We start from the raw sequence: 25,000 nt of genomic DNA, 5'->3' as shown, positions 1-25,000 counted from the left end.
CAGTTACACGGCATAGTCCCGGAGGGTCCGATACCGGATCGACTGGCAGCCTGACGGAAATATGGTTAGTGACTGTTAGCTTCATAATTATAAATTTCACTAACTTTTTGTTTTTAACTTTAAAGCATTTGTGTCAATATCCATGATAAGGTCAGTCGTAAGGGTCCATTAAAGGTGGACGTATCTAGTCATACAACTGTACGGCAACTGAAAGCAAAATTCTCGAAAGAGTTTGGCATTCCTGTGCCAGTTCAAAGATGGATGCACAGAGGTCAACAGATGGATGACGATAGTAAAAGCTTGTTCGACTATGGGTTACAAGACACCCAGGACATTGTACAGTTGTACATAGTTAGCAACGATCAACAGCCGATAGTTTGTGAAACTCGAATGAAGAACATACCAGCGGGTAAAAACGAAAAACAACCACACTTTAGTCCGATCGAAGCGAAAATATTATCCGTTTCAGATTCAGATGAGGAAAGTTCCGATACCCAGAACGAAAAGTTAGAAGCAGATGAATCCAATCTTGGTGAGACACATTTTAAATTCTTTTTTCAAGACATTAATTTTTGTTTCCGAATGTAGGAGCCACCGCACTCGCAACGATTCCTGAAGATAGTGCCACCCGCAATGAAGAAACCGAGGGTTGGCCTTGTCCGTTATGCACATTGATTAACCCTCCAAATCGTCCCGGATGTGGGGCATGTTCAGAAAGTAGACCTGCTTCATATATTGTACCGACGAAATATCAAACCGTAGATGACAATTTTATTCCTGAAGAAGTGAAACGTTTCATAATTAACGACCTTAAACGACCCACAGAGCCAACTCCTGTTCAATTGCGTAATCTACCCAAAGAATCACGCAACGATTTAAATAGGGTTTCCAGCAATCGTAAATCATCTGATTTGTTCAACATTATGCTGGATGAAGCAAAGGCTGGATTACCTGAACATGGAGCGTCTCAACAACCTTGTACAACAAGCGATCTTTTGACGACTAGACACATCCAGGTGCCAGAGCAGAAAAACATAGTATTAACAGCCTTCACAAGTCCCAATATTACTAGGAACAAGTATCGAGGTGTTGATAACTTCAATCCGAACTCGTATGGAAATGGACCAACGACTCAACAAAAATCGGACGGCCCCGTTATCAGTACTGCTAGTCCGATAGTTCGTGCGATACTTTTGAAGGGATCCACCGAGAAACCGGTGAAATTTGGCAGAAACGGTCTGGCGATTCCAGAGAACGGTATCGAAACAAGCAATCACTACAGCGAGCTGGTAAACTTGGATGCGGCCGATCTTATCGCAAATGTCGATCCTTTCGATTGTCCCATTTGTTTCGGTCACTTCAAACAGTACGAAGGAATCGTACTACGCGATTGCCTGCATTCTTTTTGCAAAGAATGTCTAGTAAATACCATCAACTATTGCGAAGAAGCCGAGATAAAGTGCCCGTACATGGATAACAGTTACAGTTGCGAGAGTATCGTGCAGGTATGGTGTAGTTTTCGTGATATCTTCACAAAGTTTGAAAAACAAATTCCTAAACTTATAGCAACGCGAAATCAAAGCACTGGTGAGCAAGGACATGTACGAAGCGTACTTGGCGAAATCGATCCGGCAGGCGGAAAGCAAACTGGACAACACCTTCCATTGCAAGACTCCGAACTGCCGCGGCTGGTGCATCTACGAGGACAACGTCAATCAGTTCAAATGTCCAGTGTGTACAATCGTCAACTGCCTTACGTGCAGGGTAAGCAGCGAATGCAGTTGAAGATTTTTTTTTCAAAAAAAGACACTTCATGTAATCTCTCCCTCAATTCCAGGCTATACACGATGGGCTAGACTGCAAGCAGTATCAGGACCGAATGAACAGTGACTGTGATACGAACATCGACGCAAAACGTACCAAAGATATGCTGCAGCAGATGGTCGACAAAGGCGACGCTTTGTATTGCCCCACGTGCCAGGTAAACTTACTCGAGTGTTATGTATGATTCAAATAGCGGTCGACTAGCTAGACCGTGTGATTCAAATCACATGAAATATCCCTCAATATAGCCTAAATTTCTCGGGATGAATAAACTTGAACCTACTTGGTTTAAAGTCCCTGAGAAAAAAGGAAAAATAACCTAAATTTCCACCGTAGTTCATGACCGATAGGTTATACGCATACCTTATCGACCTCAGCCTTGGTCCGGAAGAGTCGCGTATAGTTGCGGAATGTACCCTCGTGTATTGGATGATTTCTTGGGGTGTTATGGATAACACTTTCTTCAATAATCGGGATGAGCCCATACTTGAATCTCTTATAAACTGTTTACAGAATAGGTTTTCAAAATCTGGAGACAAAGTCTTTGACTTTCTCCGGCTTTCCGAAGTCGATCGTAGCTTTATTTTTACCGGATAAACGGGCTCGATAGTTCTAGGACCCGCAGGCCACATGTGTACATCGTCTTGAATGTATTGATCATCAATTCAATCCTTCCTGCTTCGCGTTTTAGTTTGCGGTAGATCTTCTCCTCCGCTACAGATGATCTTTGTAACTTCCGTCTGTTTGCTTATGGCGTTAGGAGTAGGCGACACAGTACTTTGTAGGCGGAATTGGCGATCCAATCTGTCGGTCTTTTTGTAGATGGATCTTAAAATCCCCTCCTTCCACTTTTTCGATAGCTATTCTTTGTCCTGTAGTATCGGGAAAACAGAACTAGTTTCTATGTTCTAAGAGAAGATTCATGACGTTTGCCCTTGCTAATAGTTGAATCAAGAATGTTTATTTTTTATGTTGCAAACATATCAAAAGGTTACTATGATTTAAGATACTACATGTCCCAAATGCGCACATTCTACCAGTGTCCGGACTCTTTTTGATGAGTTCTAAACCGACTTGTTGCTATTCAGATGACAAATGACTTCCCTAGCTTCAGTCATCGTTGGGAGTGAATCTTCGGTGTTTGCTATCTCGGCAATGTACCTTTTCCTACCGCCTAGGTCTTCTGCATGTGCCCAATTTCGGAAATGCCGCTTCCGGTAGAACTTTCGCGTTTTCTGGGAATGATGCAGCTGCTCCAACTCTTCTCCCCTCCAAGCGGCGCCTTTTCTTCTGGCATTCTCTTCGTCCATCCACATGTCCGATGACGTTCTCCGCAACGCGGTCAATATCTGTCTTGAATGTACGCAGTTTACAGCGACCTAAGGTTGTTTCAGTCATGCGTGGTTTATCCGGAGTGAGTCCGATTTTGAATGTCGTTACTACGACGGAGTGCTTTGGGCGCATCTTCATCACCAGATAGTGATCTGACTCAATGTTGGCACCTTGACAGGATCTGACGTTGATGATATCCGAGAAGTGCCGCCTGTTTATCAAAGCGTTGTTGATCTGTGAATGCGTTCGGTACGGTGATCTTCAGACGTACTTGTGTGGACGAGGGTGATGGAAGGAGGTATTGTTTTGGAGGCCATTGTTTCGGAGGCGAAAAAATCAGTCTGAGGCCGTTTTCATTGGTCAGCCGGTTGTCGGTTTGAATTCCTCCTGCTGGCCGACCTGAGCGTTGAAATCCTCAATGACGATCTTGATATCATGTTATGTACAGCGGTCGTATTCAGGTTCCAATTGAGCGTAGAATTAGTTTTTATCGTCACCGGTGCTTCCGAGGCGAGTGTGATCGTTGATGATATTTATGTTGAAGAAACGGCCCTTGATTCTCAACTGGCACCTTGCTGCCGAACCATATGATACCGCGCTATTGCATCTTTCCCATCACTATGGAAGCTGTTCTCAGCTCGTGTGTTGCCACTATGACCGCTTTGGCAACGAATAGAAAGCCATCAAGCGGACCACATAGGTACGTTTGATACGCTCGGAAGGTAGATTTCAGGTCACCAACTAGACGTTCAATTCATCTGCAGATCATCGTGGTTCGGGTGTGGATGGTGGCTCCAGAGAGTCAGTCCATTCGAACAAATACAAGATGTAAAACTGCTGTTAGGCAATCGGTAGATTTGCGGTAAACCACTAATAATCCCTAGGGTCGGCAAGCTTACAAACTAAGTTTCAGGGAACTTCGGTAGAGCTAAGAAAAACTCCTCGGACTTTCTTAACTAGTTATCTGACCTGGTAAGTATTCCGTTTCCTTCCTTGTCGTCGAGCTCGGGTTCGATGAGGTCCGCTTAGAGGCTGGCTGGCTCTCGCGGGTAGTGCAGTTGTACCCGGCCCCACCTTGGGTGCTGAACCGGGCACTGCTGGTCCTTGGTAGCTGAACGAAACGGCGTGATGGCGAAGTACCTGACCCCACCTTGGGTGCTGAGACAGGTACCGGGAAAGTAACACCGACGGCGATCGATCAACGTTGTAGGGCGGCGCACTTGGACCTTCGACTGTGAGGAGAGCGTGTGGCGATGCCGTACCTGGCCCCACCTTGGGTGCTGAACCAGGTATCGAAATGAATAACACCGACGAGTGTGGTGGTCGGTTGCAGTTGCAGAGCGCTGTGGCGCTCTCGGGGTTTGGTTGATTTAAAATCAAACCGAAACAGCGGGGTCCTGGTAAAATTCAGGTGCATATTAGAGACACAATTTCGGCAGGGACAAAATGGCATATGGTTACCTGGAGTTTCAATCTATTCCAGCTTAAGACTGGATTTTCCTCTTTATGGAATTCTTCAATGGCGATGATTCCTGTTCCGTTTTTAGATGGATGGAACAAAGCACCAAACTTTTTGCAATGGCAAACGATCGTTAAAATTTTGGGACTGCTATGATGCGTTCGCGAACTAATGGCAGAGTAAAATGTTCATTTCTTTTATGACCTGCTCTGACCCCATTGCAGATCATTGCCTCCGTCCGGCGCTCATTTTCGCTTTGTCCTATCTCACACTTCGTCTCTTCGCTACAAGACTGCGGCTCACATCTCCTCGCTGCGCTCTGGTGGCGGCAGCATGGCTTTCGCCCGGTCGTTCGCCGGGTTAGCGTAGCTTGGTGGACTGCTACACCAAGGAGAACCCCTTAACCCCCACAAACGACACTCCAAAATTTATTTAAAATTACAACAAGATCACCTCCTTCGACTGACTAGCAACGCTTACAAAGGTAACTCCTTACGAACAAGCTTTTGGCAAGTGGGTTATACGGCTTCATTTACGGTGCTAGGAAAGATGGTCATGTGAAGAGCAAGCTACAAACGGGAACTGCGAATCAACACAAAGTGTCTAGATAAGTAAGGACAAATGTTTTGTCGAGGATGTTCTGATTCCAGGATGTAACTTTGGGTTGACACCTTCTGAACAATTTGATTGGCCGAATACAGCTCCATATCTTTAATGACACTGGTGAAAATGCGTTTGGCAGCGTCGTTTATCTGAAGATTTGGGTGGGGGACAACGTAAAATGATGACTCGATCGAAAAAAGCACCAATTGTCGAATTGAAGGCAGCAGTCTTGGCAGCAAAACTGAGTCACACCTTTAGAAAAAAACATTCCCGTACAATTGATCAAACTTTCCACTGGAGTGATTCTCGAAACTAAATTCAATCCGACCTTCGATCGGAGAAATTCTGAGTCCCTCCAAGATGGCAGACTAGCGGTACGTTTCAACCAAGCTAAAAGTAGCAAATTTGCCTACCAAATGGGTTCGTCTTTCGGATCTTCCGGAAGGCCTCAACATAATAATTCATCTTCACCTGCCAATGCAGGCTTACTGGCAAATCCATCGAAGCTGTTCTATACAATCCAAAAATTTATCAAAAAAAGGTTGAAATTTCGTCAGCGGAACGCGGATTCACACACTTATCAAGTATAGATTAGGATTTTTGAAATTTTGGAGTGTCAATCGAAATTGATGACTTGTTATGGAACGAAAATTGCATGGTTGTCCCTATACCCCAGAGCAAAACGCTGTAACAAAATAGTTGTATAGGACTCTACAGGTTAATACAGGCTAATACAAAAAAGAATCGTTCATGGAAAAATGGGAAGCGGATTTGTGAGTGCCGTTTAACTTGAAATTGTCCTGTGTATTTTTATTCTCTTCTTCACTCGATATTCTCTCCGGGCTGTTTCCTGGACCAACTTCAGATTAAAGAGCTTTTTTTTTTGTACGGCAGTAACCAATGGATTTCCATTGTCTTCCCTCTCGGACAGGTCGTCATGATGAAAAAATGGGGCTGCGATTGGCTCAAGTGTAGCATGTGCAAGACGGAGATCTGCTGGGTGACCCGGGGACCGCGATGGGGTCCCGGCGGGAAAGGCGACACCAGCGGTGGCTGCCGTTGTGGTGTCGACGGAAAGAAGTGCCATCCCGAATGCAACTACTGCCATTAGGAAAGCTAAGCTAATAGCTGACTTTAAACATAAGCTAGGTATCTATACGACATATGATGTTTTGTTTAGAACCAGAGCGTAATACTGTAGAGTAATAAAATGATGCCAAAGAAGTTTTAAGAACATGGACATCACTAATCGAAGCTTATCTATTGTAATTCATATTTAATGCGTACCTAGACTAACTTTTTATAAACGAAATATTTAACTGTAGAACGAAACGTTAAAGCAAATAAAAATTGGAACTGTGACTTTGATGTTTTCTGGCAAGTGGTATATCACAATTTATAAGTGCTTAGCACTACATCTTTAATAAAAATTCTGCATAAGTTAAAAAATTCTTGAAGGTAAGTTGCAGGACAATGTTAAGTTTGACATAATCGCTTCAACATTCATAAAAAAGCAGTAAGTACTTACCGATTTGCTTCCATGGATCCTGTTTTCATTCCTGTTGATATTCGACAGCAGTAGCCGAACGAGTGATCATATGTATAAAAGCCTCAAAAGGTACTCCGTTCTGGAAATAAGAAGGATAACAAGAAAGTTAATATAGTAAACTAGAAGCCCTGCTCCTGAGCAATCATAATTACTTTTAATGATCCAGGATCATTCTTCCTCTCCGGCGTGGAATAAAACTGTGGTCTCAGCAGAATTGTATGGTTTATTGTTAAGTAGCTTGCATCCATGATAATGCAACCCTCATTCGGGGTGGGAAGTTTATTGAAAACATCCCGTTTCACGGATTCTGCCTTTTTGTTTGAAACTGCTCTCGAAGTTTCAAAAAAATTGTTCATACGTGTAGCACCTTCCATACCTAATTTTTACCCGGCCTTAACACACAATACTCATTGCAGTTTATCAAACAACGTACAAAGTTTCAATTCAATTAGTAAAACACCTACACTCAATGAGCGAACCTAATTTCTAAGTCACATCAATTTCCCAAAGAAATTTCATCTGGCGCATATCAACACTTTTGAACCAAACGGTCGAACTTGAAGGAGGCTTATTGAAGAATCATAGATGGTACAAGTTTCTGAATAGCATCGGAAGCCTCAGTTTTTCACTTCAATGAAAATAGGTTTAAAAAACTATTTTCAATTGAAATATTTATATGTTTGCATATGCATATCAGAATGACAGTCATTGTTCATTGCGTGCAGGCTGTTCTTCACATTTTATGTATTTTATCTTTAAAGATACTAATAATTTTCACTCCAATGTGATATCACTAACAGCTTTTAGAAATAACACAACAAAAATATATTATTATCAATCTGTAATTTGCAGTGTATTTACCTTATTGTTTGTTATGCAACGTTTATCGATCAAAAAAAGACCACACTCCAGTAACTTAGAATCCATCATCGTCTTCTTCGGCCATCTCCTTGGCCAGTTCTAAATCTTGTTGTTCGCGTTCTCGCCGCTCCTCAGCGCTCTCCAACTCCTTACCGTACGATTTCGGCGGATAACGCATGGCTTTCACGCTCTGGTTGTGCAGATCCAAGCAGAAGCTGATGCGCTGATGGAACGCCAACTGTGGTTCTCTGGTTGAATAGATATCAGTACTTTCCTTGCTGCGCATGTATCCCTTCTCTGGATCGAGAGTTGCCTCGATGACACCGTCACGAATCGCTTTAGCCACCACGAACTCAGCGTCTTCGGGAGAATCGAGCCCAAGCTTGCGGGCAATATCCTGGGGGCTTATGCGACTGTACGAGAGACCAATTGAGCGAATGGCTGTTTTGATGACGTTGTGACGGAGACGCAGAATCAAAGTGAAGGTATGATCTTGACGGAACTGATCCCCAAAGTTTTCCAAAACCTCGCCGAAACGTTGTAGATTGCCTAGACGCACAGCTTGGGTAAGCTGGAAATAAGGGCCTAGAGATCTTCTCAATGCAGACTGACGGAAAACTTGACGCTCAGGGATGTCTCCCAACAGCAGCTCAACAACGATGACCAACTTTTGTACAGTTTGGCGGAAACCTACCGCTGCCTGCTGGGGAGCTTTCCTAAGTGCCTGAACCAAGTGCTTATGGGCAGCGCTGTAATCGAGTTTAGCACTCTTTATGCGACCCAGATAATACAGAAAACGAGCCCATTCGTTGTTGCTGGCCGTTTCGGGGAAAACCGACTTATTAACCAGCTTGTCCGCCTGATCGTACAGCGAATAATGTAAATAGTTTCGCAACAAACAGTTGATTATCACTGCCTGTCCCTCGAAATCGTTCCTCAAGGTAGCCGTACGCAATCTGGAGTGCAGGAATCCTCTGATGCTCTCCAGCTCGCCGTTCAATTCGGTGATACGGGAGTGATAGAAGTAGCACTTGGCGGCGATCAAATCTAGCGAGCGACGATTCTGACCCACGATTTTAGTCATCAGGTCCTGAGAACATTTCGACGCCTTGGCCAGCTCATTTTTGTCGATCAGTCTCACCTGGGAATAGGAAACGAAAATGGAATCAATGTCAGTTCTTTGGATCTTTGTAGAATACATGTATTCGTACTTTCCCATTCAAGTCGAGTTACCTACAATAGAAGAATTTTGAACAACTCGTTTTATGAGATTTTTTCAAACAAGAAATGTTGAGCTTTAACATTCTTGTTTATTAAAATTCAAACTTGGAATTGATTATAAACACATTTATAAATATTAAAAAAAAACTTTGAGAAATTCGGCAACTGTAATGGAAAAATTTCCGTTATTGTGATTTTTTTTAGAATTTCCAAAATTTATACAAATTTGAGATTTAAATTTATTTTTTTAAACTCAACTGCTTTAAAAACTTCAAAAATTCCAAATGTTTCAAAATTTTCAAGGACTTATGATAATTTTGCCAACTTTTGTCAAAGTCTAAGAAGGTTCGACAATCTAAATATGTAATAAAAATAATTAAGAGGATTTAATAATATTTGTAAGTCTGATGTTGCATGTATTTGAAAAGAACTTAAATACGCTTGATATTTTTTACAAATACTATACATATAGCGATACAATAATGCATTTTATAATTCTAGACACCTGCTAAGAATTAAGAGAACTTTACCGCCATTCCAAGCAAAATTTCCCATGTAGAGAAAAACACAATAGAGAAAAACGTGACTGAAATTTAAATTTTCTTGTAAATTGTAAAATTCTTTCCGAAATTGTAGCTCTAGTTATCTTGATCGTTTTGAGAATTTTAAAAAATCTGGGGATAATTCTTCAATAAATTCTTTTGTTTTTGCTGCTTCCTGCTTAAGGGCTCTAGTCTTTAAGACTTGATTCGTGTTTTACACACGTTAAGGTAAGTTTTCAGAAATTGCAATCTCGGATTAAGAGAATCAAACAAATTTGAACCAATGAAAATACCTACATAAGGCCAATTATTGTAGAATGCGTAGATAATCAAAACTTTTAAGAATGTTGGAAATAATCAAAGAGAAATTTAAATTTTCGTTTTACCGTTTTTTAATATTTGTTTGTCATTTTAAATTTAGTCTTTTTTTGGTGCATTAAAATTTAATAACGCTTGCCATGTTCATCATTTTATATCTTTGCATTGAATTAGATAGGTAGTTACTTTAAAACAAAAAGAATAAAATAATACTCACCAGCAACAGCAAATGGATGTAGGCATCCACTTCCGGTAGCGGGCTCTTGATGGCGGCCCGGGGTCGCGGAAGTTCCGGTTCCTGGGCGCCCTCGGGGTAGTCCTCGATGTAGGCCAAGATGGCTTCACGTTCAGCGCCCGCTGGATACAACTGCACGGCTAGGGACCGAACCACAACCAATCCTAGCTTGCGGCGGGTGTTCGGCAGCGAACGGAGCACCCGCAGGATGAAGCGGGGTTCCTTGCTGGTGACGGCTTTGTCGATTTGACGGGCATGTTCACGCAGTTCCTGCACCGTCAACAGTTCCGCATCTTTCTTGGCAGCCTCCAGATCCTCGGCCGATTCCATCTCCACGTCCTGCACTGCCGGTGAAGCTTCCGCTGTTTGTGCTACCATCGTTAAGCGCAGATTGTAGCAAATTTGATGAAAAATTTAGCAAATTTCCCGATGAAAATTACGGAATTACTGGATTTGTGTATATTTTCTGCAAGTTCACCGCGGAGTCTGTCAAAATCGTTTTGTGTCGAGTCATGAAAATTCGAGCAGAACAAAGATGGCTGCGATGCACCGAAGGTAAGTCGACATTGAGGCTCGTTTCCAGTGATTGGACCCGACTTTTTGAGAGAACGATAACCCAAATTTGAACTGTCTTTCGGGTGCCGTGCAAAAATTATCGATGAATAAAGCTGCACGAAAAGTGGTCCCTGTCGGAAAGGGCGGTCGCGGTATCAGAATCGATCAAAACGTTTTTCATCGATCTGTCAGCACGCGGCAATTATTTTTTTTTTCAAATCACGCACGGCCATATATTGTAAACATGCATTCACAGCCCGATGGCATTTGGTTTTGTTCGGTCCGTGAGATTTAAAAGTTTACACATGTTTCATGTTTTTGAAAAAACATTTTTAAGATTCAAGTCCTAAAGTTAATAGATATTTTAATGAATTTGGTGTAACTGAAACCGTTACAGCGAGTAGGTATCGAACACATCCAGAAAGGTAAAGAAAAGTTACATAATTTATAGACATTTTAGAGGGAATTAAACTTCGATTTCCAGTTACACTTAAAGGAGGATAAACTATGATAAGATTATTAACCAAAGATTATTCAAAATAAACCCAACAGAGAGTGCAAAATATCGACATTAATAGGCACTTTGCTCTATTTACTCATCTATTTAAATGTACTGATAAGATAAGGATCGACTGGCATACGCTGAGCCAGAAGCTCGTTCCTCAGTCTATTACTTGCACTTTATCAAATCAATACAACTTGAAATGCTGCTTAAATTGAGCAGAAAGGCCCTGGAGGTTCAGAAGTTCCCTAGAGAACTTACATGTGCCATACGGCAGCTATCTTCTGACAGTGGCGACAAAGATAAAAACCGCGGCCCAGTTAAGCCCTCAGATGTGGCTGCTAATCGGGAGAATCCCGTTTCTCGGACCCTAAAAATTTTAGGAAATGATATGGGAAAGGTGAAAAACTTCATTACTCCGAATTTTATCAAGGCGAAATCCAAGTCCACAGAAGATGTGGACAGCTACCTTGAAAAGTACAGACGGGAAGACTTTCAAAGTCATTGCGACGTTCTCATCATTGGCGGAGGTGGAGTTGGTTCATCTATTGCGTACTGGCTCAAGAAACGGGCCCGAGACGGTCTGAACGTTGTAGTTTTGGAAAAAGATTCAACTTACAAGGAAGCGTCTACGTGCCTTTCGGTGGGTGGCCTTCGTCAGCAATTTTCCGTTGTCGAAAACATTCAAATGAGCCTATACGGGGCAGATTTTATGCGCAAAGCAAAGGAACACCTCGGTGAAGATGTGGACGTTAACTTCACTCCATATGGCTATCTGATGCTAGCTTCGGAAAAAGGAGCAGAACAGCTGCAAGAGAATTCCAAACTTCAAAATATGCTAGGAGCCAAGAATGAAATTCTCACAGCAACGCGACTTAAAGAACGGTTTCCCTGGATGAATACCGATGGCATTGCCCTCGGGTGCCATGGGCTTGAAAAAGAAGGGTGGTTCGATCCGTGGGCTCTGCTGTCCGGGTTCAAAAGTCAAGCCATAAAATATGGGGCCCACTTTGTTGAAGCCGAATTCGTAAACTTTTCGTTCAAAAGTCATCCAGATATTCTGGTTAACGATCCAAACGTTACTGAATACGAAGGACTGGACAGGGCCTACATTAAAATGAAAAATGGTGAAATTCGTGATATCAAATTTTCGCTGGCTATTATTGCGGCCGGTGCCCAGTCTGGCAATGTAGCGAAAGCGGCGCGTATTGGAACCGGTCCTGGCATTTTAACCGTACCTCTTCCTGTGGAACCTCGCAAACGTTACGTGTATGTCTTCCAGTGTCAAGGAGACAACGGTCCCGGCATCAACACTCCACTAACGATCGACCCCACTGGAACGTACTTCCGTCGGGATGGTTTAGGAGGCAATTACCTGGGCGGTAAGAGTCCACTACCAGATGAGGAACCTTCGGTGGACAATTTGGATGTTGACCATACGTTTTTCGATCAACACGTTTGGCCGAATCTCGCTCAGTTGGTGCCCAGTTTCGAAGCCATCAAGGTGAAAAACGCATGGGCTGGATACTACGAGTACAACACCTTTGACGAGAATGGCATTGTGGGACCACACCCGTACTACAACAATCTTTACATTGCCACCGGTTTCAGCGGTCATGGTAAGTTGAGCCAATTGTTCCTTACTTCAAATACCTTTTTTAAACCTACAACAAAAAATTAATATAACATTCTTCCCAGGCATTCAACAAACTCCCGCCGTTGGGCGAGCTATTTCGGAAATGATCATCGACGGTGAATTCAGAACCATCGATTTGACGCGTTTCGGTTTCGATCGAATCCTCATCGATCAGCCGCTGTTCGAGGCGAATATCGTGTGACCGCTTTTTCCGAGTATTAGCATTTCTCCCTGAACGCACCACGATGATTCGACATTAACATTACAAATGGATGGAAAGTGAAAAAAAAAACCTTTGATTTAAGCTATTTCTAGTGGATTGGTTTTATTTTTTTACGTTTTGTTCATCATGTTTTCCATTTTTCATGCTATTGGATGCAATTCATTTACAGTAATGAGTAGTGGCTAACGTAATTATCTAGTCTTTAATTAAATAAAAGCGACGATTCGCTGAATAAATGTTAACGAAATGAAATGCACTAGTAATAATTTCCTTTCACAAAGAACAGGTTTTGTTTTTAAATATACCTCGTTGTTTTGGTTGATTGCATGTTTCGCCAATACACAAAGGAAGGGCATAATTTTTGACTTTTTGGAAACGATGATGAGATCTTTCCCGCAAACTGGAAAGAAAATCGACAACAATGATGCCTTTACTTGAATTGGCCTGGGGTTGGTCCGAATAATCCGCCGGCCTGTTTACTAGCTGCACGCGATGGGGCAAATCCGAGCAATTTCTGAATATTCTGCCGAATGGACATGGTACAGAGAATGTACAAAAAGATGAACGAACACTCGGTATAATCGTCTCCGGGCAAATTGCGATGACTGAGTCCCTGGATCCAGGAGATCGGTACGAATGGCAACCGGGCAACAATGCGACCATCGAAACTGAAAGATAAAACCAAATTCAAAGTTCAGCTCTCGAAAATGATACCCAGAGTGCAGTTTACACTTACATGCTGTTGAACATACTGAGGAGAGCTGTGAATGCAAAACCGGTGGCAAACATCGACTTCATCTTGACCAGCGACAGATCCCGATTGTTATTCTTGAGCTTTTCCTCATCGCGTTCGATTTTCTTCTTGTGAGATTTATCCAGGGAGTCCCCATGGATTTCTTTTCGTTTTTCCACTGAAAAATTTGACAACATTATGCAAAATTTGAACTAAACTATATAAACTAATTCTAGTTGTTCGATTGTCTTAATTCTATTTCCAATAGTTACACTAATAGAAATTCAATGCTGGAATGGCACCACAGTGCTTTTAAATAAGATAGTTTCTGTACTGTTGTACGAAGCAATTAGGCGAAGGTTTCCTAAGGTGTGTCAATTGACATCGAACATTCCCAACCAACTATTATGAGGTCTGTTAAAGATGAAACTTACATTTTTTGCTTTGTTTTTCCACTTCCGTCTTTAACTTCTGATACTTTTCGGTGCGGTAAACCATGAGCCAAGTTAATCCTGAAAACATTAAATTCTAAGTTTAATATAAAACGAGAAATGGAATTCATACATTGCGGTTTCACGGAAAATGGTCACCCTAGATTTTCACCTTTCCAAATTTATTTCCTAACTCACCTTCGCCGAGAAAAGCCGTACAAATAGAGATGAAAACAATCAGTAGCGTATCTGACCACATGGTTACTCAGTGCGAATCGGCTTCCGGATTAGCTGACTGGCTAAATTACCTAGATTTTGTGCAGTTTACGTATAGATTTCAATGTTAATAAAAATTTCAATTTAGAGCAATTCCCAAAATATCTGCTGTGCTAGCTGACGGGGTACGAAAAACGTCATTATAGGAGCATGCAGAGCGCACTCGTCCAGCTGTCAGTTGAAAGGGGATGAGTGTTGCTAAAATCATCAAAATATTTCCTGCATGTCGACATAACATCAGCACCCATAGTTAAGGTTTGTGACCTGGCTTTTTTTTGTACACGAGCAAAATTGTCGCCAAAACCGCATCTACTCAGTTTTGACTAAACGGTTTTTACTCAGAACTGACTAACAGCCCTTTTCGCATCTACTGAGTCATGGTTACTCAGAATGCGCGAATGATTGTTCAAACCCAGTTTGATTATCGATAAAAATGATAGAATTTTATACTTTATTAATAAACATTAAGTCAAAATTTTACGCACAATCCTATATTTTTCTCAAAGCTTTGTCATCGTGTAAAGTTGTTTTGGCTATCGAGGATTTCTCATCTGCTCATCGCTAGCATATGGTAGATTGGGCTATTTTACACGCAGAAAAAAGATTTTTTATTTCAAAGGAAAGTGCAGCAAAAACAAAGGATTTTTTCCTTTGATTTTGGGATAAATAAAAATTCCATTGGTTCAAGGACATTTTCCTTTGTTTCAAAGAATTTTTCTTTTGAAAAATCTTTGAGTCAAAATCTTAATGCTTTGAAACAAAAAACAGTTTCATTTGATGCAAAGTCTTTTTCGTTTGCTACAATGTAATTTAGATTTAGATTTAAAAGGATTGGTTCATTGAACTATTTCCTTTTATTCCAATTGGAAGAAATATTTCTGTTGTTCAGAAGTTCCAATTATGAATTTTGAACAATAAAAAGAAACAATTTACATCTTAAATTCATTTTTATTACAAACTTAACACAAACACTGGTTCACTATAATGGAATTAACCGGTCCTAAATTTTGGCCTGAGGGCATTCTTCTTGGACCGCTCAATAAACTTCCGGAAGCAACTCCGGTCATCCAACTGGTGATTGCCGCTGAAGATCGGCCCGAAGATAATCAGACCGCTGGATTTTGGGCGGAATCAGCCGTGGTCCTGTAACAATGCAAAAGTTTATATAAAATCTTAAATATTCACTTTTTGACTAATGGATTAACACGCACTTACCATGGTATGCATTCCTCATCCTGAATCCTCCTAAATAGCTATCTCTGATTCACTTTTGTTTGTTTTGATTTTTAACACGACCGGCCAAACTTTATTCGAAATTCGGTACTTGCTCAATCCAAATTGTCTTCTAAGTTTGAAGTTTTAACTTAAAGAAATTATTCCTTTCTGTTGAAAACATTTTTCTTTGGTTGAAAGAAAATTTACTTTGTTTCAAAAGACATATGCAATTGAAAAAATGTCTTTTGAATCAAAGAATTTGTTTAAAATCAAATTCCAAAATTATTCAGTTCAAAAAATTAATTCTTTCTTTCAAAAATTATTCATTTGAATCAGAACGAGAATTCATTGATTCAAAGAAAACAGGAGTTTGATTAAAAAAACTGAGTGTTTTGAATCAAAGTCAGTTTTGTTTTGTTTCAAAATCCAAGTTTTCTCTGCGTGTATTAAGGTGAATTTGAGGATTCTTAAATTTAGTTTTAGAATGTCACAAAAACAAAAGATGGTGGATTTGGCTATTTTATTCAGGTCAACTTGAATATTTTAAAATTTAGTTTTAGAATGTCGCAAAAACAGAAGATGGTGGAAGTTATTTTTTGGAGGACACACATCAGGAAGCGAAAATGTAAGTTTAATTTATTGTATAAGTTGATTTGTTCTACTAACAGTTGTTTTCTGTTTCAGATTCATCCGCTTGGACATACACCGGGACGGTGCAATACTATCGAGTGGTGAAAACGAATACGGTATCAGACGTTTTTTGAATTGTTACTTTTTCATTTGAATTAAAAAAAAAACTGCTCGAATTGAAAAAAATGTATGAAAAATCTAGCACTCTGGCAATTTTGAAGCACGTTTTTGTATGAGTATGAATTTTCATGGACATTGAGAAAGAAAAAAAGTTTTGTGCTTTTTCCTTTTTTTTTTCAAGCAATCTCTTGAATTTTGCTATCCTAAAATATGGGTTAGCAATTGACAATGGCTAATATGAATAAAGCTCTATATAGTAATTGCTGCTATTTTCGAGCAGTTTTGTGAGTCAAATACTTCAAATGGCAGGCATATTTATTTATCCGGAGCTGGTTGAAAGTAAATGTTCTACTCTGCTTTTTCATATCTGTTGAGCAAATGCTTTCAAATTTTGGCATTCTAAAGTTCGAGCTAAGTAAAATTTGACATGAAACCAAAAACATAGGAGAGGGTCCGATCTGTAAAATTTCAGAATTAGCCATGTTGATTGCTCCAATGCCTTTGTTTACCTAATATTTCAATGACCTTAAGACAAAAGCCAAATTTGAATCTTTTTAACAAATTAAACGATTTTCCGTATAGAAAAAGTTTGACTGTTGTTAGCTTGGCGTGCAGCGTAAGGTTTTCGTGCAGTTGTGAGTAAAAATTTAGATTCTTTAAGCTACCTGCATCTTAGCGTGCGGCAGCACAAAAAAAGAACGAAAGTCGGAAAACGGAAAAACTTTGATGGTGGCGTAGAAAGTTGATTCTCGCGTGCAAAAGACAATTTTAATTTGAAAATTAGCGGTGTTAATTGTGCACCATAGCAGACGAATTGAGTGCGATTTGATTTTGCATTAGAAGAATATTCTATTTTGAACACCGATTGGCCTGTGCGTCTATAATTGGTAACGAAAATCGGGTAAGTAAATAGGAAAAAAAAAAATTAATGTCTCCCGTCGTCAGACATGGAGGAAAGCTTGGAAACATTGAAAGCAAATTCGCCGCTTAAAAAATATTGGTGGAAACTGATAATACATTATGCATTTTTGTGTTGGTTTGAAGGATGCGACGTAAAACGGCCGATAAAGTCAAAACTTCACCGGAGAAGGCTTCGAGACGTACATCCCGTCGTGGGAGGAAATCTCCGGAGAAGGATGAAACCGCAGAGAATGAGAGGAACGAAGAAGGAGATGAGGAGCAACCTGCTGCGGTCGTAGCCGGACAGCTATCGACGACGAAATCCGACGATAGCGAATCGGATCACGAAGAAGAAGAAACCAATAGGCGCAGCCGCCGTCGAAGTACTCGGGCCAAGGTTTCTGAAGAAAAAACCGTAACTAGGGTCAGGAGAAGTTCGCGACGCAAATCGTTGTCCGTGGAGCCATCCGATAAAGAGGAAAGCGAACGTGAGGAGAATGGCGACCATGATCAGAAGGAAACAACTGTCATGGAAACAATTGAAGAGGAAAAAATCGAAGAAGCACCGGAAGCGGCTATGGTAGAAACCGAATCGGAAACGGTAGAGGAAAAGCCGGTTGAAGAAGTTTCTTTACATGAGTCGCATGAGGATGATAATTCAGCAGAGCCGGTAGGTAATAACGATAATGGTCCTGACAATGAGGATATTAATGAGGAGAATAATGTGGAAAATAAAGCGGAAAATAATACGTCTGCTCGAGATGATGAAGAAGAATCAAATGATGTTGACGAGGAACCAAGTAAAGAGCTGACTCCTCAAGAGGTACAGGTTGACGTTCATGATCAATCGCGAGAGTCGGGTGAGGTGGATTCTGAGAGTGTTCAGGAAGACGAAAGTCTACCGCCAACCTTCGAACCGGAGAAACCGACCGAAGAAGCTTCCCCTGAGAAGGAAGCTTCCGAGGACGTTTCTCCGGCCGAGACGGTTGAGAAACCTACGGAATTGCCAAAACCGCCAAGAAAGTCACGTTTCAGATCTCGCAGTAAATCCCCCAAACCAGTAGAAGTCATCGAAACCAATGAAACCGAACAGGAAGAGGCTAACGATAAAAGCAATGATGATTTAGAGGCTGGGGAAATAAGGGACGATCCTGTTGTCAGAACGAGCCCCGAGAAAAAACCAGTGGAACCTGTGCGACGAACTTTGCAGAAAAAACGTCGCTGGATATCGTCGAAAACGGACACCAAGTCTTCGGTCATTACTATTTCTACAGATTCACTCAAAAATATCATCTCTGAACCGGTTAAACCCGTTCCACTTTCAGAAGCTAAGCTGGAATCTTCTCCGGAACCGGAGGAAATTGTCGACAGCACTGAAGAACGATCGGCTGCTAACCTCGAACGGCGGCGTTCTAAGGATGTTATTTCAAAATCATCAGAAAAGGAAAACTTCGACAACGGATCCGCATTAGCGGAAGAATACAAACCGAAACCAGCGGACAAACTGAACCCGGGAACGGTTCGTAAGATTAGTATTGTCAGTGACGATGGTAATAATCCGGTGGTTCGGCCACCGAGCCCCGCCAAGCACCATTCCAGCAATATTTTGTACATTAGCAATCTGGTTCGCCCGTTCACGGTGATGCAGCTCAAAGGACTGCTGGCTCGAACCGGTAAAATTGTGGAGAATGGTTTTTGGATAGACAAAATCAAATCCAAGTGCTACGTCAAGTACGAAACGGAGGAGTAAGTATAGATTTTTGAACCGTTTTAACTGTTTTCAGTGCCATTTTGGTTATTAACGAGCTGACCAAGAATTTTCATAAAGCATTTTGATATTCAAAGAAAACTTGTTTTTCAATGTGAAGCAGAACGTAAATAACAAAACAACTATTGTTTACAGTGAAGCGGTTGAAACACGACATGCGTTGCATGGTGTCCGATGGCCAACATCTAATCCCAAATGTCTCAATGTAGACTTCGGTTCCGAAGCGGGAATGGAGAAGGCCATTATTTCTACACTTGACGATGCGGGAACCACTCGCATAACCATCGAGAACACTAAAGATGCACGAGAGTTTGGATGGAGTCGTGATTTGAAATCAGAAGAGGTATAACTTGAGTAGTGTTTATGTTTGAGTTAGATCTTACAAAATTTTAACGTAAAATATTCTAGGAAACTCACGTGAATCGACCGGTTCGCGAATGGGATCTCGGTAAGAAAGACGCTTTCGAGCATGATCGAGACCGGCCGGATAGGGAGAGAGAACGTGGTGATCGGGAACGTGACAGAGAACGGGAGCGGGAAAAAGAGAGGGAACGCGATCGTGGAGGCAGAAGACGCTCGGCCGAGCGGGACTACGGTAGGGATCGGGATCGCGAAAGGAGACGTAATAGTACCAGTCTATCACCCGGTAATTTATTGAACTAACGATATAACGGTAGCATACTTCAACCAAATTTCTTACTTTTGTAGCGAGAAAATTCAAGAAGAAGGAAAACGAACAACCTATTAGATTGTTGGATGATCTTTTCAGAAAAACCAAAACTACTCCTTGCATCTACTGGCTACCCTTAACTGCGGAACAGGTATAACTTTTTGTTTATTCAAATTGTGCGTAAAGAATTTGTACATTTCGAAAATGGGATTACAGATAGCTGCCAAGGAAGAACATCGCCGTAAAGAGCAAGCGGATAACCAACGTCGGCAGGAAGAATTGCGCAAACAGGACGAGGAACGCCGCAAAGAAAGGGAAGCCCGCCGTGAACGTGAACAACGTCGCGATCAAGGACGACCGCGCTCAAATTCACGTGACCGTCGCCCTAGGCGGTCGCGATCTCGTGATGACGGTCGAAGGCGTCATAGATAAAAACATTAACCTTGGCCGCCGTGCTCTAACATGTCTGAAACGAAGATGTAAGATGATACAAGCCCTCGTATTTTTTCCCACAAATAATGAGTGGATTGTTTTATTGACATGTAATGCAGAATTCGCCGGATAGGAACCGTACAGGAGCACACGCGCTTTGTGGTCTGGTTGACGAGGCAGATGTATGCGTGTGTTCTAGTGAGATAAACACCTTTTCGGAAAACCAGCGACGAAAACAAATAGGGTCTGTGTGGAAAGTTGTATTGTATTTTTAACTATAACTCCTCTTCACATTTTAGTTTTTTCCCTATCCAGTTTTCCAGTTTTGTGTTTTTTCCTTTTTTTTCATCAATTGTAGCCTTGTTTAAAAATTTTCAGCAATAATTTATGCTGTATTTTTTGTACAGCAAATTCGTGAAAAAATTTATCTCTTCTCTAATGTAACCAAAATAATTCAAAGGATTTCCATTATTTTGGCGAAATGATTTTCATTGTGGGAAACATTTTGTCATAAACTTCAAACTTCAACAGCTAATTTACTAATATTTTATTCATTGAAAAAGCTATTCTTGCATAAAAGAATTCATTAAATTACATATAGATAGATTTAGTACTCGATAAACTCAGCATAAGCAGAAATAAATAGTCGAGCAGATCGTCTACCACCCGACAGGAATCCGAATCTCTAGTGCAACAGGACGATTAGAGGCAATGGGAAACACCAACATACACAGCCAGAGAATTGTAGGCAGATGATTCAGGGAAAAACCTTATTTCATCACTACCAAAACGAGACCAACGTGTAACTGATTGAGATAAAAATCAATAAGCAACCTTCTCTTCTGTGTATTATATATCTTCATCAGAAGCTGAACTACTTCCGGTTCCGGTACCGCATCGCGAAGCATTGCTACACCTAATATGGAATCGCGAGGATGAGGCAAAAGTTCATCAACACCTATCCATGCTACGATATGCTAATCTGGAAATAACGAACGCAGCCTTCGTTAAATAGAGAAGAAAAAACGTAGACTACCAAAATTCATCAACAATATATGCACACATGTGTGCTAAATTTAGCTACCCATCGGATGCCGTTACAAGCAAGTCATCGTGTGTTGGAAGTCTAATCTTCTTGATTTCCCGAAAGTCTACAACTGGGATGGATTCCTATATGAAGCTACCGACAAACAAATTTTCTGCTATTCTACCATCAAAAATCAACCCTGCAAATGGATCCAATCAAAGTGTGTGGAACAACGCTGAGAAGCGTTTTGTGTTTTCATCAAAAAGTCAGCAAACATCACCCGAAATGCTGTGAACCTTTTGATTTACCTAACAGTTAATACACACTGATTGTCTCTTAAGCTACATAGCACTAGCGCGTAGCGTATGGTGCGATTTTCACTAAAATTACTATTGGATTGGATTGTGTAAATGTAGCACCCAACATTAATGATATGCGCAAGAACAGTTGAATGACAAAATTGGTACGATTATATGGTGAAACCTATTGAAGTAGAAAGCGTTGGGTCAGAAACCTCTAGCGTTTAATATATTGTAAGCAGCATGTCAACTACACTTGATTACTACAAAGATAAATATTAAAGTCTCAGAAGTTTGCTTTCGTTTTTTTTGTGGAAAGAAAACATTCGTAGGTCAGGGTGGCCAGCAAGTTTCCATTTTCAAATTCCCGGTTTTTTCCCGGTTTTTCGATCGAGATTTTATGATTTTCCCAGTTTTGAAATACATGAATGTGACAAGAAGGATTTTTTGAAAACTAAAATAAGCCCTTTTTTCAATGTCAAACGTTAGAATATTCTGATAACGATGATGTTTGTTGGAATTTCTACAGAAAACTGTTGAAACAAAGGATGAAGAATATAATTGAGGCCCTCAGAATCAGAGGGTGAGGTGCCAAAATCACCAAATTTGAGTTCAGTACATATACTAATCGATTCTTCATATCTCGTTCTACATCTGCTGCAAAACTCTGATTTTTTGATAATTTTGTCAACACTTTTCCGATTCAATTAAAACGACGATGTTCCAATTAAAAATCACTTTATCGCACACAGGTTTTGATTATTGGGCTCTGGTTTCTGAATTATGAAATTTGAAATATAATCAACAACGATGAATTACGGATCTTTAAATCAAAACCTAACAACTTTAAGTTTGGATTTATGATTCAAATTTGACCTGATTAATACTGATTGATATTCTTATTTAATATTTTTTTCTCTGCAAATTTGAGAACAAAATCCACTGAATTCTATTCCTCCTATTATTCTAAAATTTTGATTTGATTCTCGCCTTGAATATGTCGTGTCAGTAATCGATACCCTACGGTACACGAACAGATAAATAGCAACAAGGAGAGGATCATTAGAAATAAAGGAGATGATCAGTTCAGATCAGACTGTCAAGCGAATAAGATCGGTGTTTTATTATAAGTGAACTTACAAAGAAATATCAGACTATAATAGTGGCGACGAGGGCAAGGACACCTCCTATTTTGTGTGTAACACAAAGCTTGAATGCGGATTGTGTGGATTTAAGTAAATCATTGTGGGTTTCTGATTGTCTAGTGTTGGAAAATAAAAAAAAACAGTATTCGCGTCAGTCCAGCTGCACTGCTGCCAGCTGTGAACATTTTCAATCCGAGTGAGCTCAGATGTAAACAAACTGAGCATAATTATGTGATTTTGAAAAAGTGTTTTTGAAAGGTTTTAAAGGTTTATTTGGTCCGTTTCTTCGGTAAGGTTGCTGTTTAATGTAAGTTTTATCAAATTCTGCTTAGAGATTAAAAATTTGGCTAAGGATATAGTGATAAAAGATGAATACATATTCATGGTTTATTCCTTTACCAAATTTAACCGTACGAAAAATATTATTTTATGATAAATTCTCTTTTAAAACTACTTTTTCTATTTAATCATCAAATAGTTAACATATCACTAGGTTCAAATCTATTTTCCACAGAATTTTGCGAATTGCTATTTATCCTTTTTTCGTGACCTGAAATCCCCGTTCATATGAGTGCAATTCCATGCAATGTCGAGTGATCGGATCCGTCGATTATGGACAATTATATAAGAACTGAGGAAATAAATCATCATGGTAAGAGTTTCATTTTTTGAATGTTTCTTAAATAAAATTATATGAAATATTCATCAGTTTCTTTTCTCACTACACAGGAAACGGATCAACGTTTTACCATTTTTCTCAGCTACGCTTTGGTACAAATAACTGGCTCAAACTGTGGAGTGTTAACTAACGTGCCCAATCCTGATATTTTTTTTCATTCACTTAATTCCTTACCATATTGGCTAAGTTATTCACTTCAAATTGGGATAAAAATTAGGCTATCGTAAAACTTGAAACCCTGAAAGTTCACTCAAGGACTCGCGGAAAAGCTTAAGCTAAACGAATTAGAGGTGAAAGCCCCAAATAAACTTGAAATCCTGGAAAAGTCTCTGATTCCAGTAGCTAAACCTGTGGCTAAACGTTACTTCAAAGTTGTAGTTAAGAAAAAGTTCTCATTTGGATCATGATAAATAATTTAAAAATTAATAATTTAAGTCTAAGTGTTTTTTTCCAGATATGCCAAAGCATGAATGGAAAATATTATTTTTTTAATTAAAGGTCATATTGGATCTACCGGAAATTTTACTCCTTTTATGACGACATTGTCATGGTGATGGTCCATCATGATCATTCTTGTATCATATCTAAGGTTTCGGAAATGCGTGATTTATATCAGCGATTTCAACGAATATCGGAAAATAGATTTTGTTCGAAACTATTTAAAATTTAAAATAAATCATATGCAAGCGCATACAATTTGTTAAACTACGACTATCATTTGGGCCTGTCCTTGCGAAATTTCTTAAAACATATGAAGCCATCATCATTCAAATGAAATCATTCTCATAAAGTTTTCTTTAAGTACTCATATTAAAAGTTTTATTGTTTTTTTAATTGAATGCTAACACAACATCATTTCCATAACAATTTCCTTTGTTTACTTTACCGATGATGCATATAATTGAATCGAATCATATCTGTACCAACACGTGAAAAGGATCTATCTCCAAAAGTAAACAAAAACCATTTTCAGTACCTCGCGATAGGCCAACACTTGCACTACTTAACGGTAAAACCCTTTTGAGAAAATAATATTCCGTTACATCAAAAACTCAATTTGAGTAAAGGATCTATAAACATTCTTAAACCAGAACTGCCATTACATGGATATACACCCTTTACTCCGAAACCATTTTTCGCTACTACTCCGCCAACAAACTCAAAATAATCCATTTAACTCTTTATTCAACATAAAAACATAGTTACAAATGAATGCGAGCTTGTAACTTAAGCTAAAAATAAGAAAATAGCAAAGGGTGTATAAACAGGTTAGACAAAATGTTACGTGAAGTAGGTTCTATCTACGATAGCGCGTTATTTTTTCATGAAAATTGATATTCCTCTATTCCAACATATAGAGGATGCTTCTAAAAATCGTTTGTCTTTCATAAAAATAAAAAAATTCAAGTTATTTTTAATTAGCGATTTGAAATAGGTTGTATTTTTTTCAAACGCGTTTTTCTCAATACGCCATCATGGATATAGATCCTTTTTGTGTGTTGGTAAATATTTGACACTTTATTCAAAATAAAAACATAGTTGCAAATGAACGCGAGCTTAAAACTAAAGCTAGAAATGAGAAAATAGCAAAGGGTGTATAAACAAGGGAGATAAAATATTACGCGAGCTAGGTTCTATCTACGATAGCGCGTTGTTTTTTCATGAAAATTGATATTCCTCTATTCCAACAGATAGAGGATGCTCCTAAAAATCGTTAAGCTATCATAAAAATAAAAAATTCCAAGTAATTTTTAATTAGCGATTTAAAATAGGTTGTATTTTTTTCAAACGCGTTTTTCTCGATTCGCCATATAT

General features: G+C 39.9%; 5 protein-coding genes and 1 long non-coding RNA gene across 10 annotated transcripts; 4 read left to right on the top strand and 2 right to left on the bottom strand.

The window, feature by feature from the left end:
• The first annotated feature begins 6 nt into the window (after positions 1-6).
• LOC129760759 (ranBP-type and C3HC4-type zinc finger-containing protein 1-like) lies at positions 7-6,567 on the top strand. The gene is made up of 6 exons (XM_055758419.1): positions 7-64; positions 126-532; positions 589-1,505; positions 1,567-1,764; positions 1,838-1,981; positions 6,150-6,567. Exons 2-6 carry the CDS (start codon positions 262-264, stop codon positions 6,327-6,329), a joined length of 1,710 nt encoding a protein of 569 aa, XP_055614394.1. The 5' UTR covers positions 7-64; positions 126-261; the 3' UTR covers positions 6,330-6,567.
• A 1,024-nt stretch (positions 6,568-7,591) lies between these two features.
• On the bottom strand, positions 7,592-10,445 carry LOC129760763 (probable 26S proteasome non-ATPase regulatory subunit 3). The gene is made up of 2 exons (XM_055758425.1): positions 9,927-10,445; positions 7,592-8,769 (listed from the first exon to the last, which is right to left on the bottom strand). The coding sequence occupies exons 1-2, from the start codon at positions 10,320-10,322 to the stop codon at positions 7,684-7,686; spliced, it is 1,482 nt and encodes a 493-aa protein (XP_055614400.1). The 5' UTR covers positions 10,323-10,445; the 3' UTR covers positions 7,592-7,683.
• A 256-nt stretch (positions 10,446-10,701) lies between these two features.
• LOC129760762 (FAD-dependent oxidoreductase domain-containing protein 1) lies at positions 10,702-12,951 on the top strand. Of its 4 annotated transcripts, none has more exons than XM_055758424.1 (3): positions 10,702-10,899; positions 11,052-12,620; positions 12,700-12,951. In XM_055758424.1, exons 2-3 carry the CDS (start codon positions 11,204-11,206, stop codon positions 12,837-12,839), a joined length of 1,557 nt encoding a protein of 518 aa, XP_055614399.1. In that variant the 5' UTR covers positions 10,702-10,899; positions 11,052-11,203; the 3' UTR covers positions 12,840-12,951. The 4 variants fall into 4 exon arrangements, with proteins under 4 accessions (XP_055614399.1, XP_055614397.1, XP_055614398.1 ...); XM_055758422.1 differs by having other exon boundaries at positions 10,960-12,620; XM_055758423.1 differs by having other exon boundaries at positions 10,702-10,924.
• On the bottom strand, positions 12,938-14,451 carry LOC129760764 (calcium load-activated calcium channel). Its single transcript, XM_055758426.1, has 4 exons — positions 14,223-14,451; positions 14,028-14,105; positions 13,597-13,771; positions 12,938-13,528 (listed from the first exon to the last, which is right to left on the bottom strand). Exons 1-4 carry the CDS (start codon positions 14,281-14,283, stop codon positions 13,291-13,293), a joined length of 552 nt encoding a protein of 183 aa, XP_055614401.1. The 5' UTR covers positions 14,284-14,451; the 3' UTR covers positions 12,938-13,290.
• Positions 14,452-16,942: 2,491 nt separating this feature from the next.
• On the top strand, positions 16,943-21,653 carry LOC129760760 (apoptotic chromatin condensation inducer in the nucleus). 2 transcript variants are annotated; one of them, XR_008740385.1, is made up of 8 exons: positions 16,943-17,166; positions 17,310-18,911; positions 19,069-19,276; positions 19,342-19,579; positions 19,642-19,754; positions 19,820-20,082; positions 20,155-20,279; positions 20,902-21,653. XR_008740385.1 is itself a non-coding variant. In XM_055758420.1 (7 exons), the coding sequence occupies exons 2-6, from the start codon at positions 17,311-17,313 to the stop codon at positions 20,033-20,035; spliced, it is 2,376 nt and encodes a 791-aa protein (XP_055614395.1). In that variant the 5' UTR covers positions 16,943-17,166; position 17,310; the 3' UTR covers positions 20,036-20,082; positions 20,155-21,653. The 2 variants fall into 2 exon arrangements, 1 of the variants encoding a protein (XP_055614395.1); XM_055758420.1 differs by having other exon boundaries at positions 20,155-21,653.
• Positions 21,654-22,104: 451 nt separating this feature from the next.
• Positions 22,105-24,097, top strand: LOC129760761 (uncharacterized). The gene is made up of 3 exons (XR_008740386.1): positions 22,105-22,813; positions 23,021-23,158; positions 23,236-24,097. It is a non-coding gene; the product is annotated as an uncharacterized LOC129760761 (long non-coding RNA).
• Positions 24,098-25,000: the final 903 nt, after the last annotated feature.

Source organism: Uranotaenia lowii, unplaced genomic scaffold (assembly GCF_029784155.1).
Source record: "Uranotaenia lowii strain MFRU-FL unplaced genomic scaffold, ASM2978415v1 HiC_scaffold_755, whole genome shotgun sequence".
NCBI lineage: Eukaryota > Metazoa > Arthropoda > Insecta > Diptera > Culicidae > Uranotaenia > Uranotaenia lowii.
The sequence above is the reverse complement of the archived record's forward strand: the minus strand, read 5'-3'. Positions and strand labels throughout refer to the sequence as shown.

Bases quoted from the DNA above. Each gene is read 5' to 3' on its own strand.
- LOC129760764 (XM_055758426.1), bottom strand. From the start codon at position 14,283: ATGTGGTCAGATACGCTACTGATTGTTTTCATCTCTATTTGTACGGCT. The intron at 13,772-14,027 runs GTAAGTTTCATC...CAAATTTTTCAG, and splicing joins GGAAAAACAAAGCAAAAAAT to TGGAAAAACGAAAAGAAATC. The intron at 13,529-13,596 runs GTAAGTGTAAAC...TTTATCTTTCAG, and splicing joins CTCAGTATGTTCAACAGCAT to TTTCGATGGTCGCATTGTTG.
- LOC129760763 (XM_055758425.1), bottom strand. From the start codon at position 10,322: ATGGTAGCACAAACAGCGGAAGCTTCACCGGCAGTGCAGGACGTGGAG. The intron at 8,770-9,926 runs GTGAGTATTATT...TCCTATTCCCAG, and splicing joins ACATCCATTTGCTGTTGCTG to GTGAGACTGATCGACAAAAA.
- LOC129760760 (XM_055758420.1), top strand. From the start codon at position 17,311: ATGCGACGTAAAACGGCCGATAAAGTCAAAACTTCACCGGAGAAGGCT. The intron at 19,277-19,341 runs GTATAACTTGAG...AAAATATTCTAG, and splicing joins GTGATTTGAAATCAGAAGAG to GAAACTCACGTGAATCGACC. The intron at 19,580-19,641 runs GTAATTTATTGA...TTACTTTTGTAG, and splicing joins TAGTACCAGTCTATCACCCG to CGAGAAAATTCAAGAAGAAG.
- LOC129760759 (XM_055758419.1), top strand. From the start codon at position 262: ATGCACAGAGGTCAACAGATGGATGACGATAGTAAAAGCTTGTTCGAC. The intron at 533-588 runs GTGAGACACATT...TTCCGAATGTAG, and splicing joins AGCAGATGAATCCAATCTTG to GAGCCACCGCACTCGCAACG. The intron at 1,506-1,566 runs GTATGGTGTAGT...CTAAACTTATAG, and splicing joins GTTGCGAGAGTATCGTGCAG to CAACGCGAAATCAAAGCACT.
- LOC129760762 (XM_055758424.1), top strand. From the start codon at position 11,204: ATGCTGCTTAAATTGAGCAGAAAGGCCCTGGAGGTTCAGAAGTTCCCT. The intron at 12,621-12,699 runs GTAAGTTGAGCC...CATTCTTCCCAG, and splicing joins CACCGGTTTCAGCGGTCATG to GCATTCAACAAACTCCCGCC.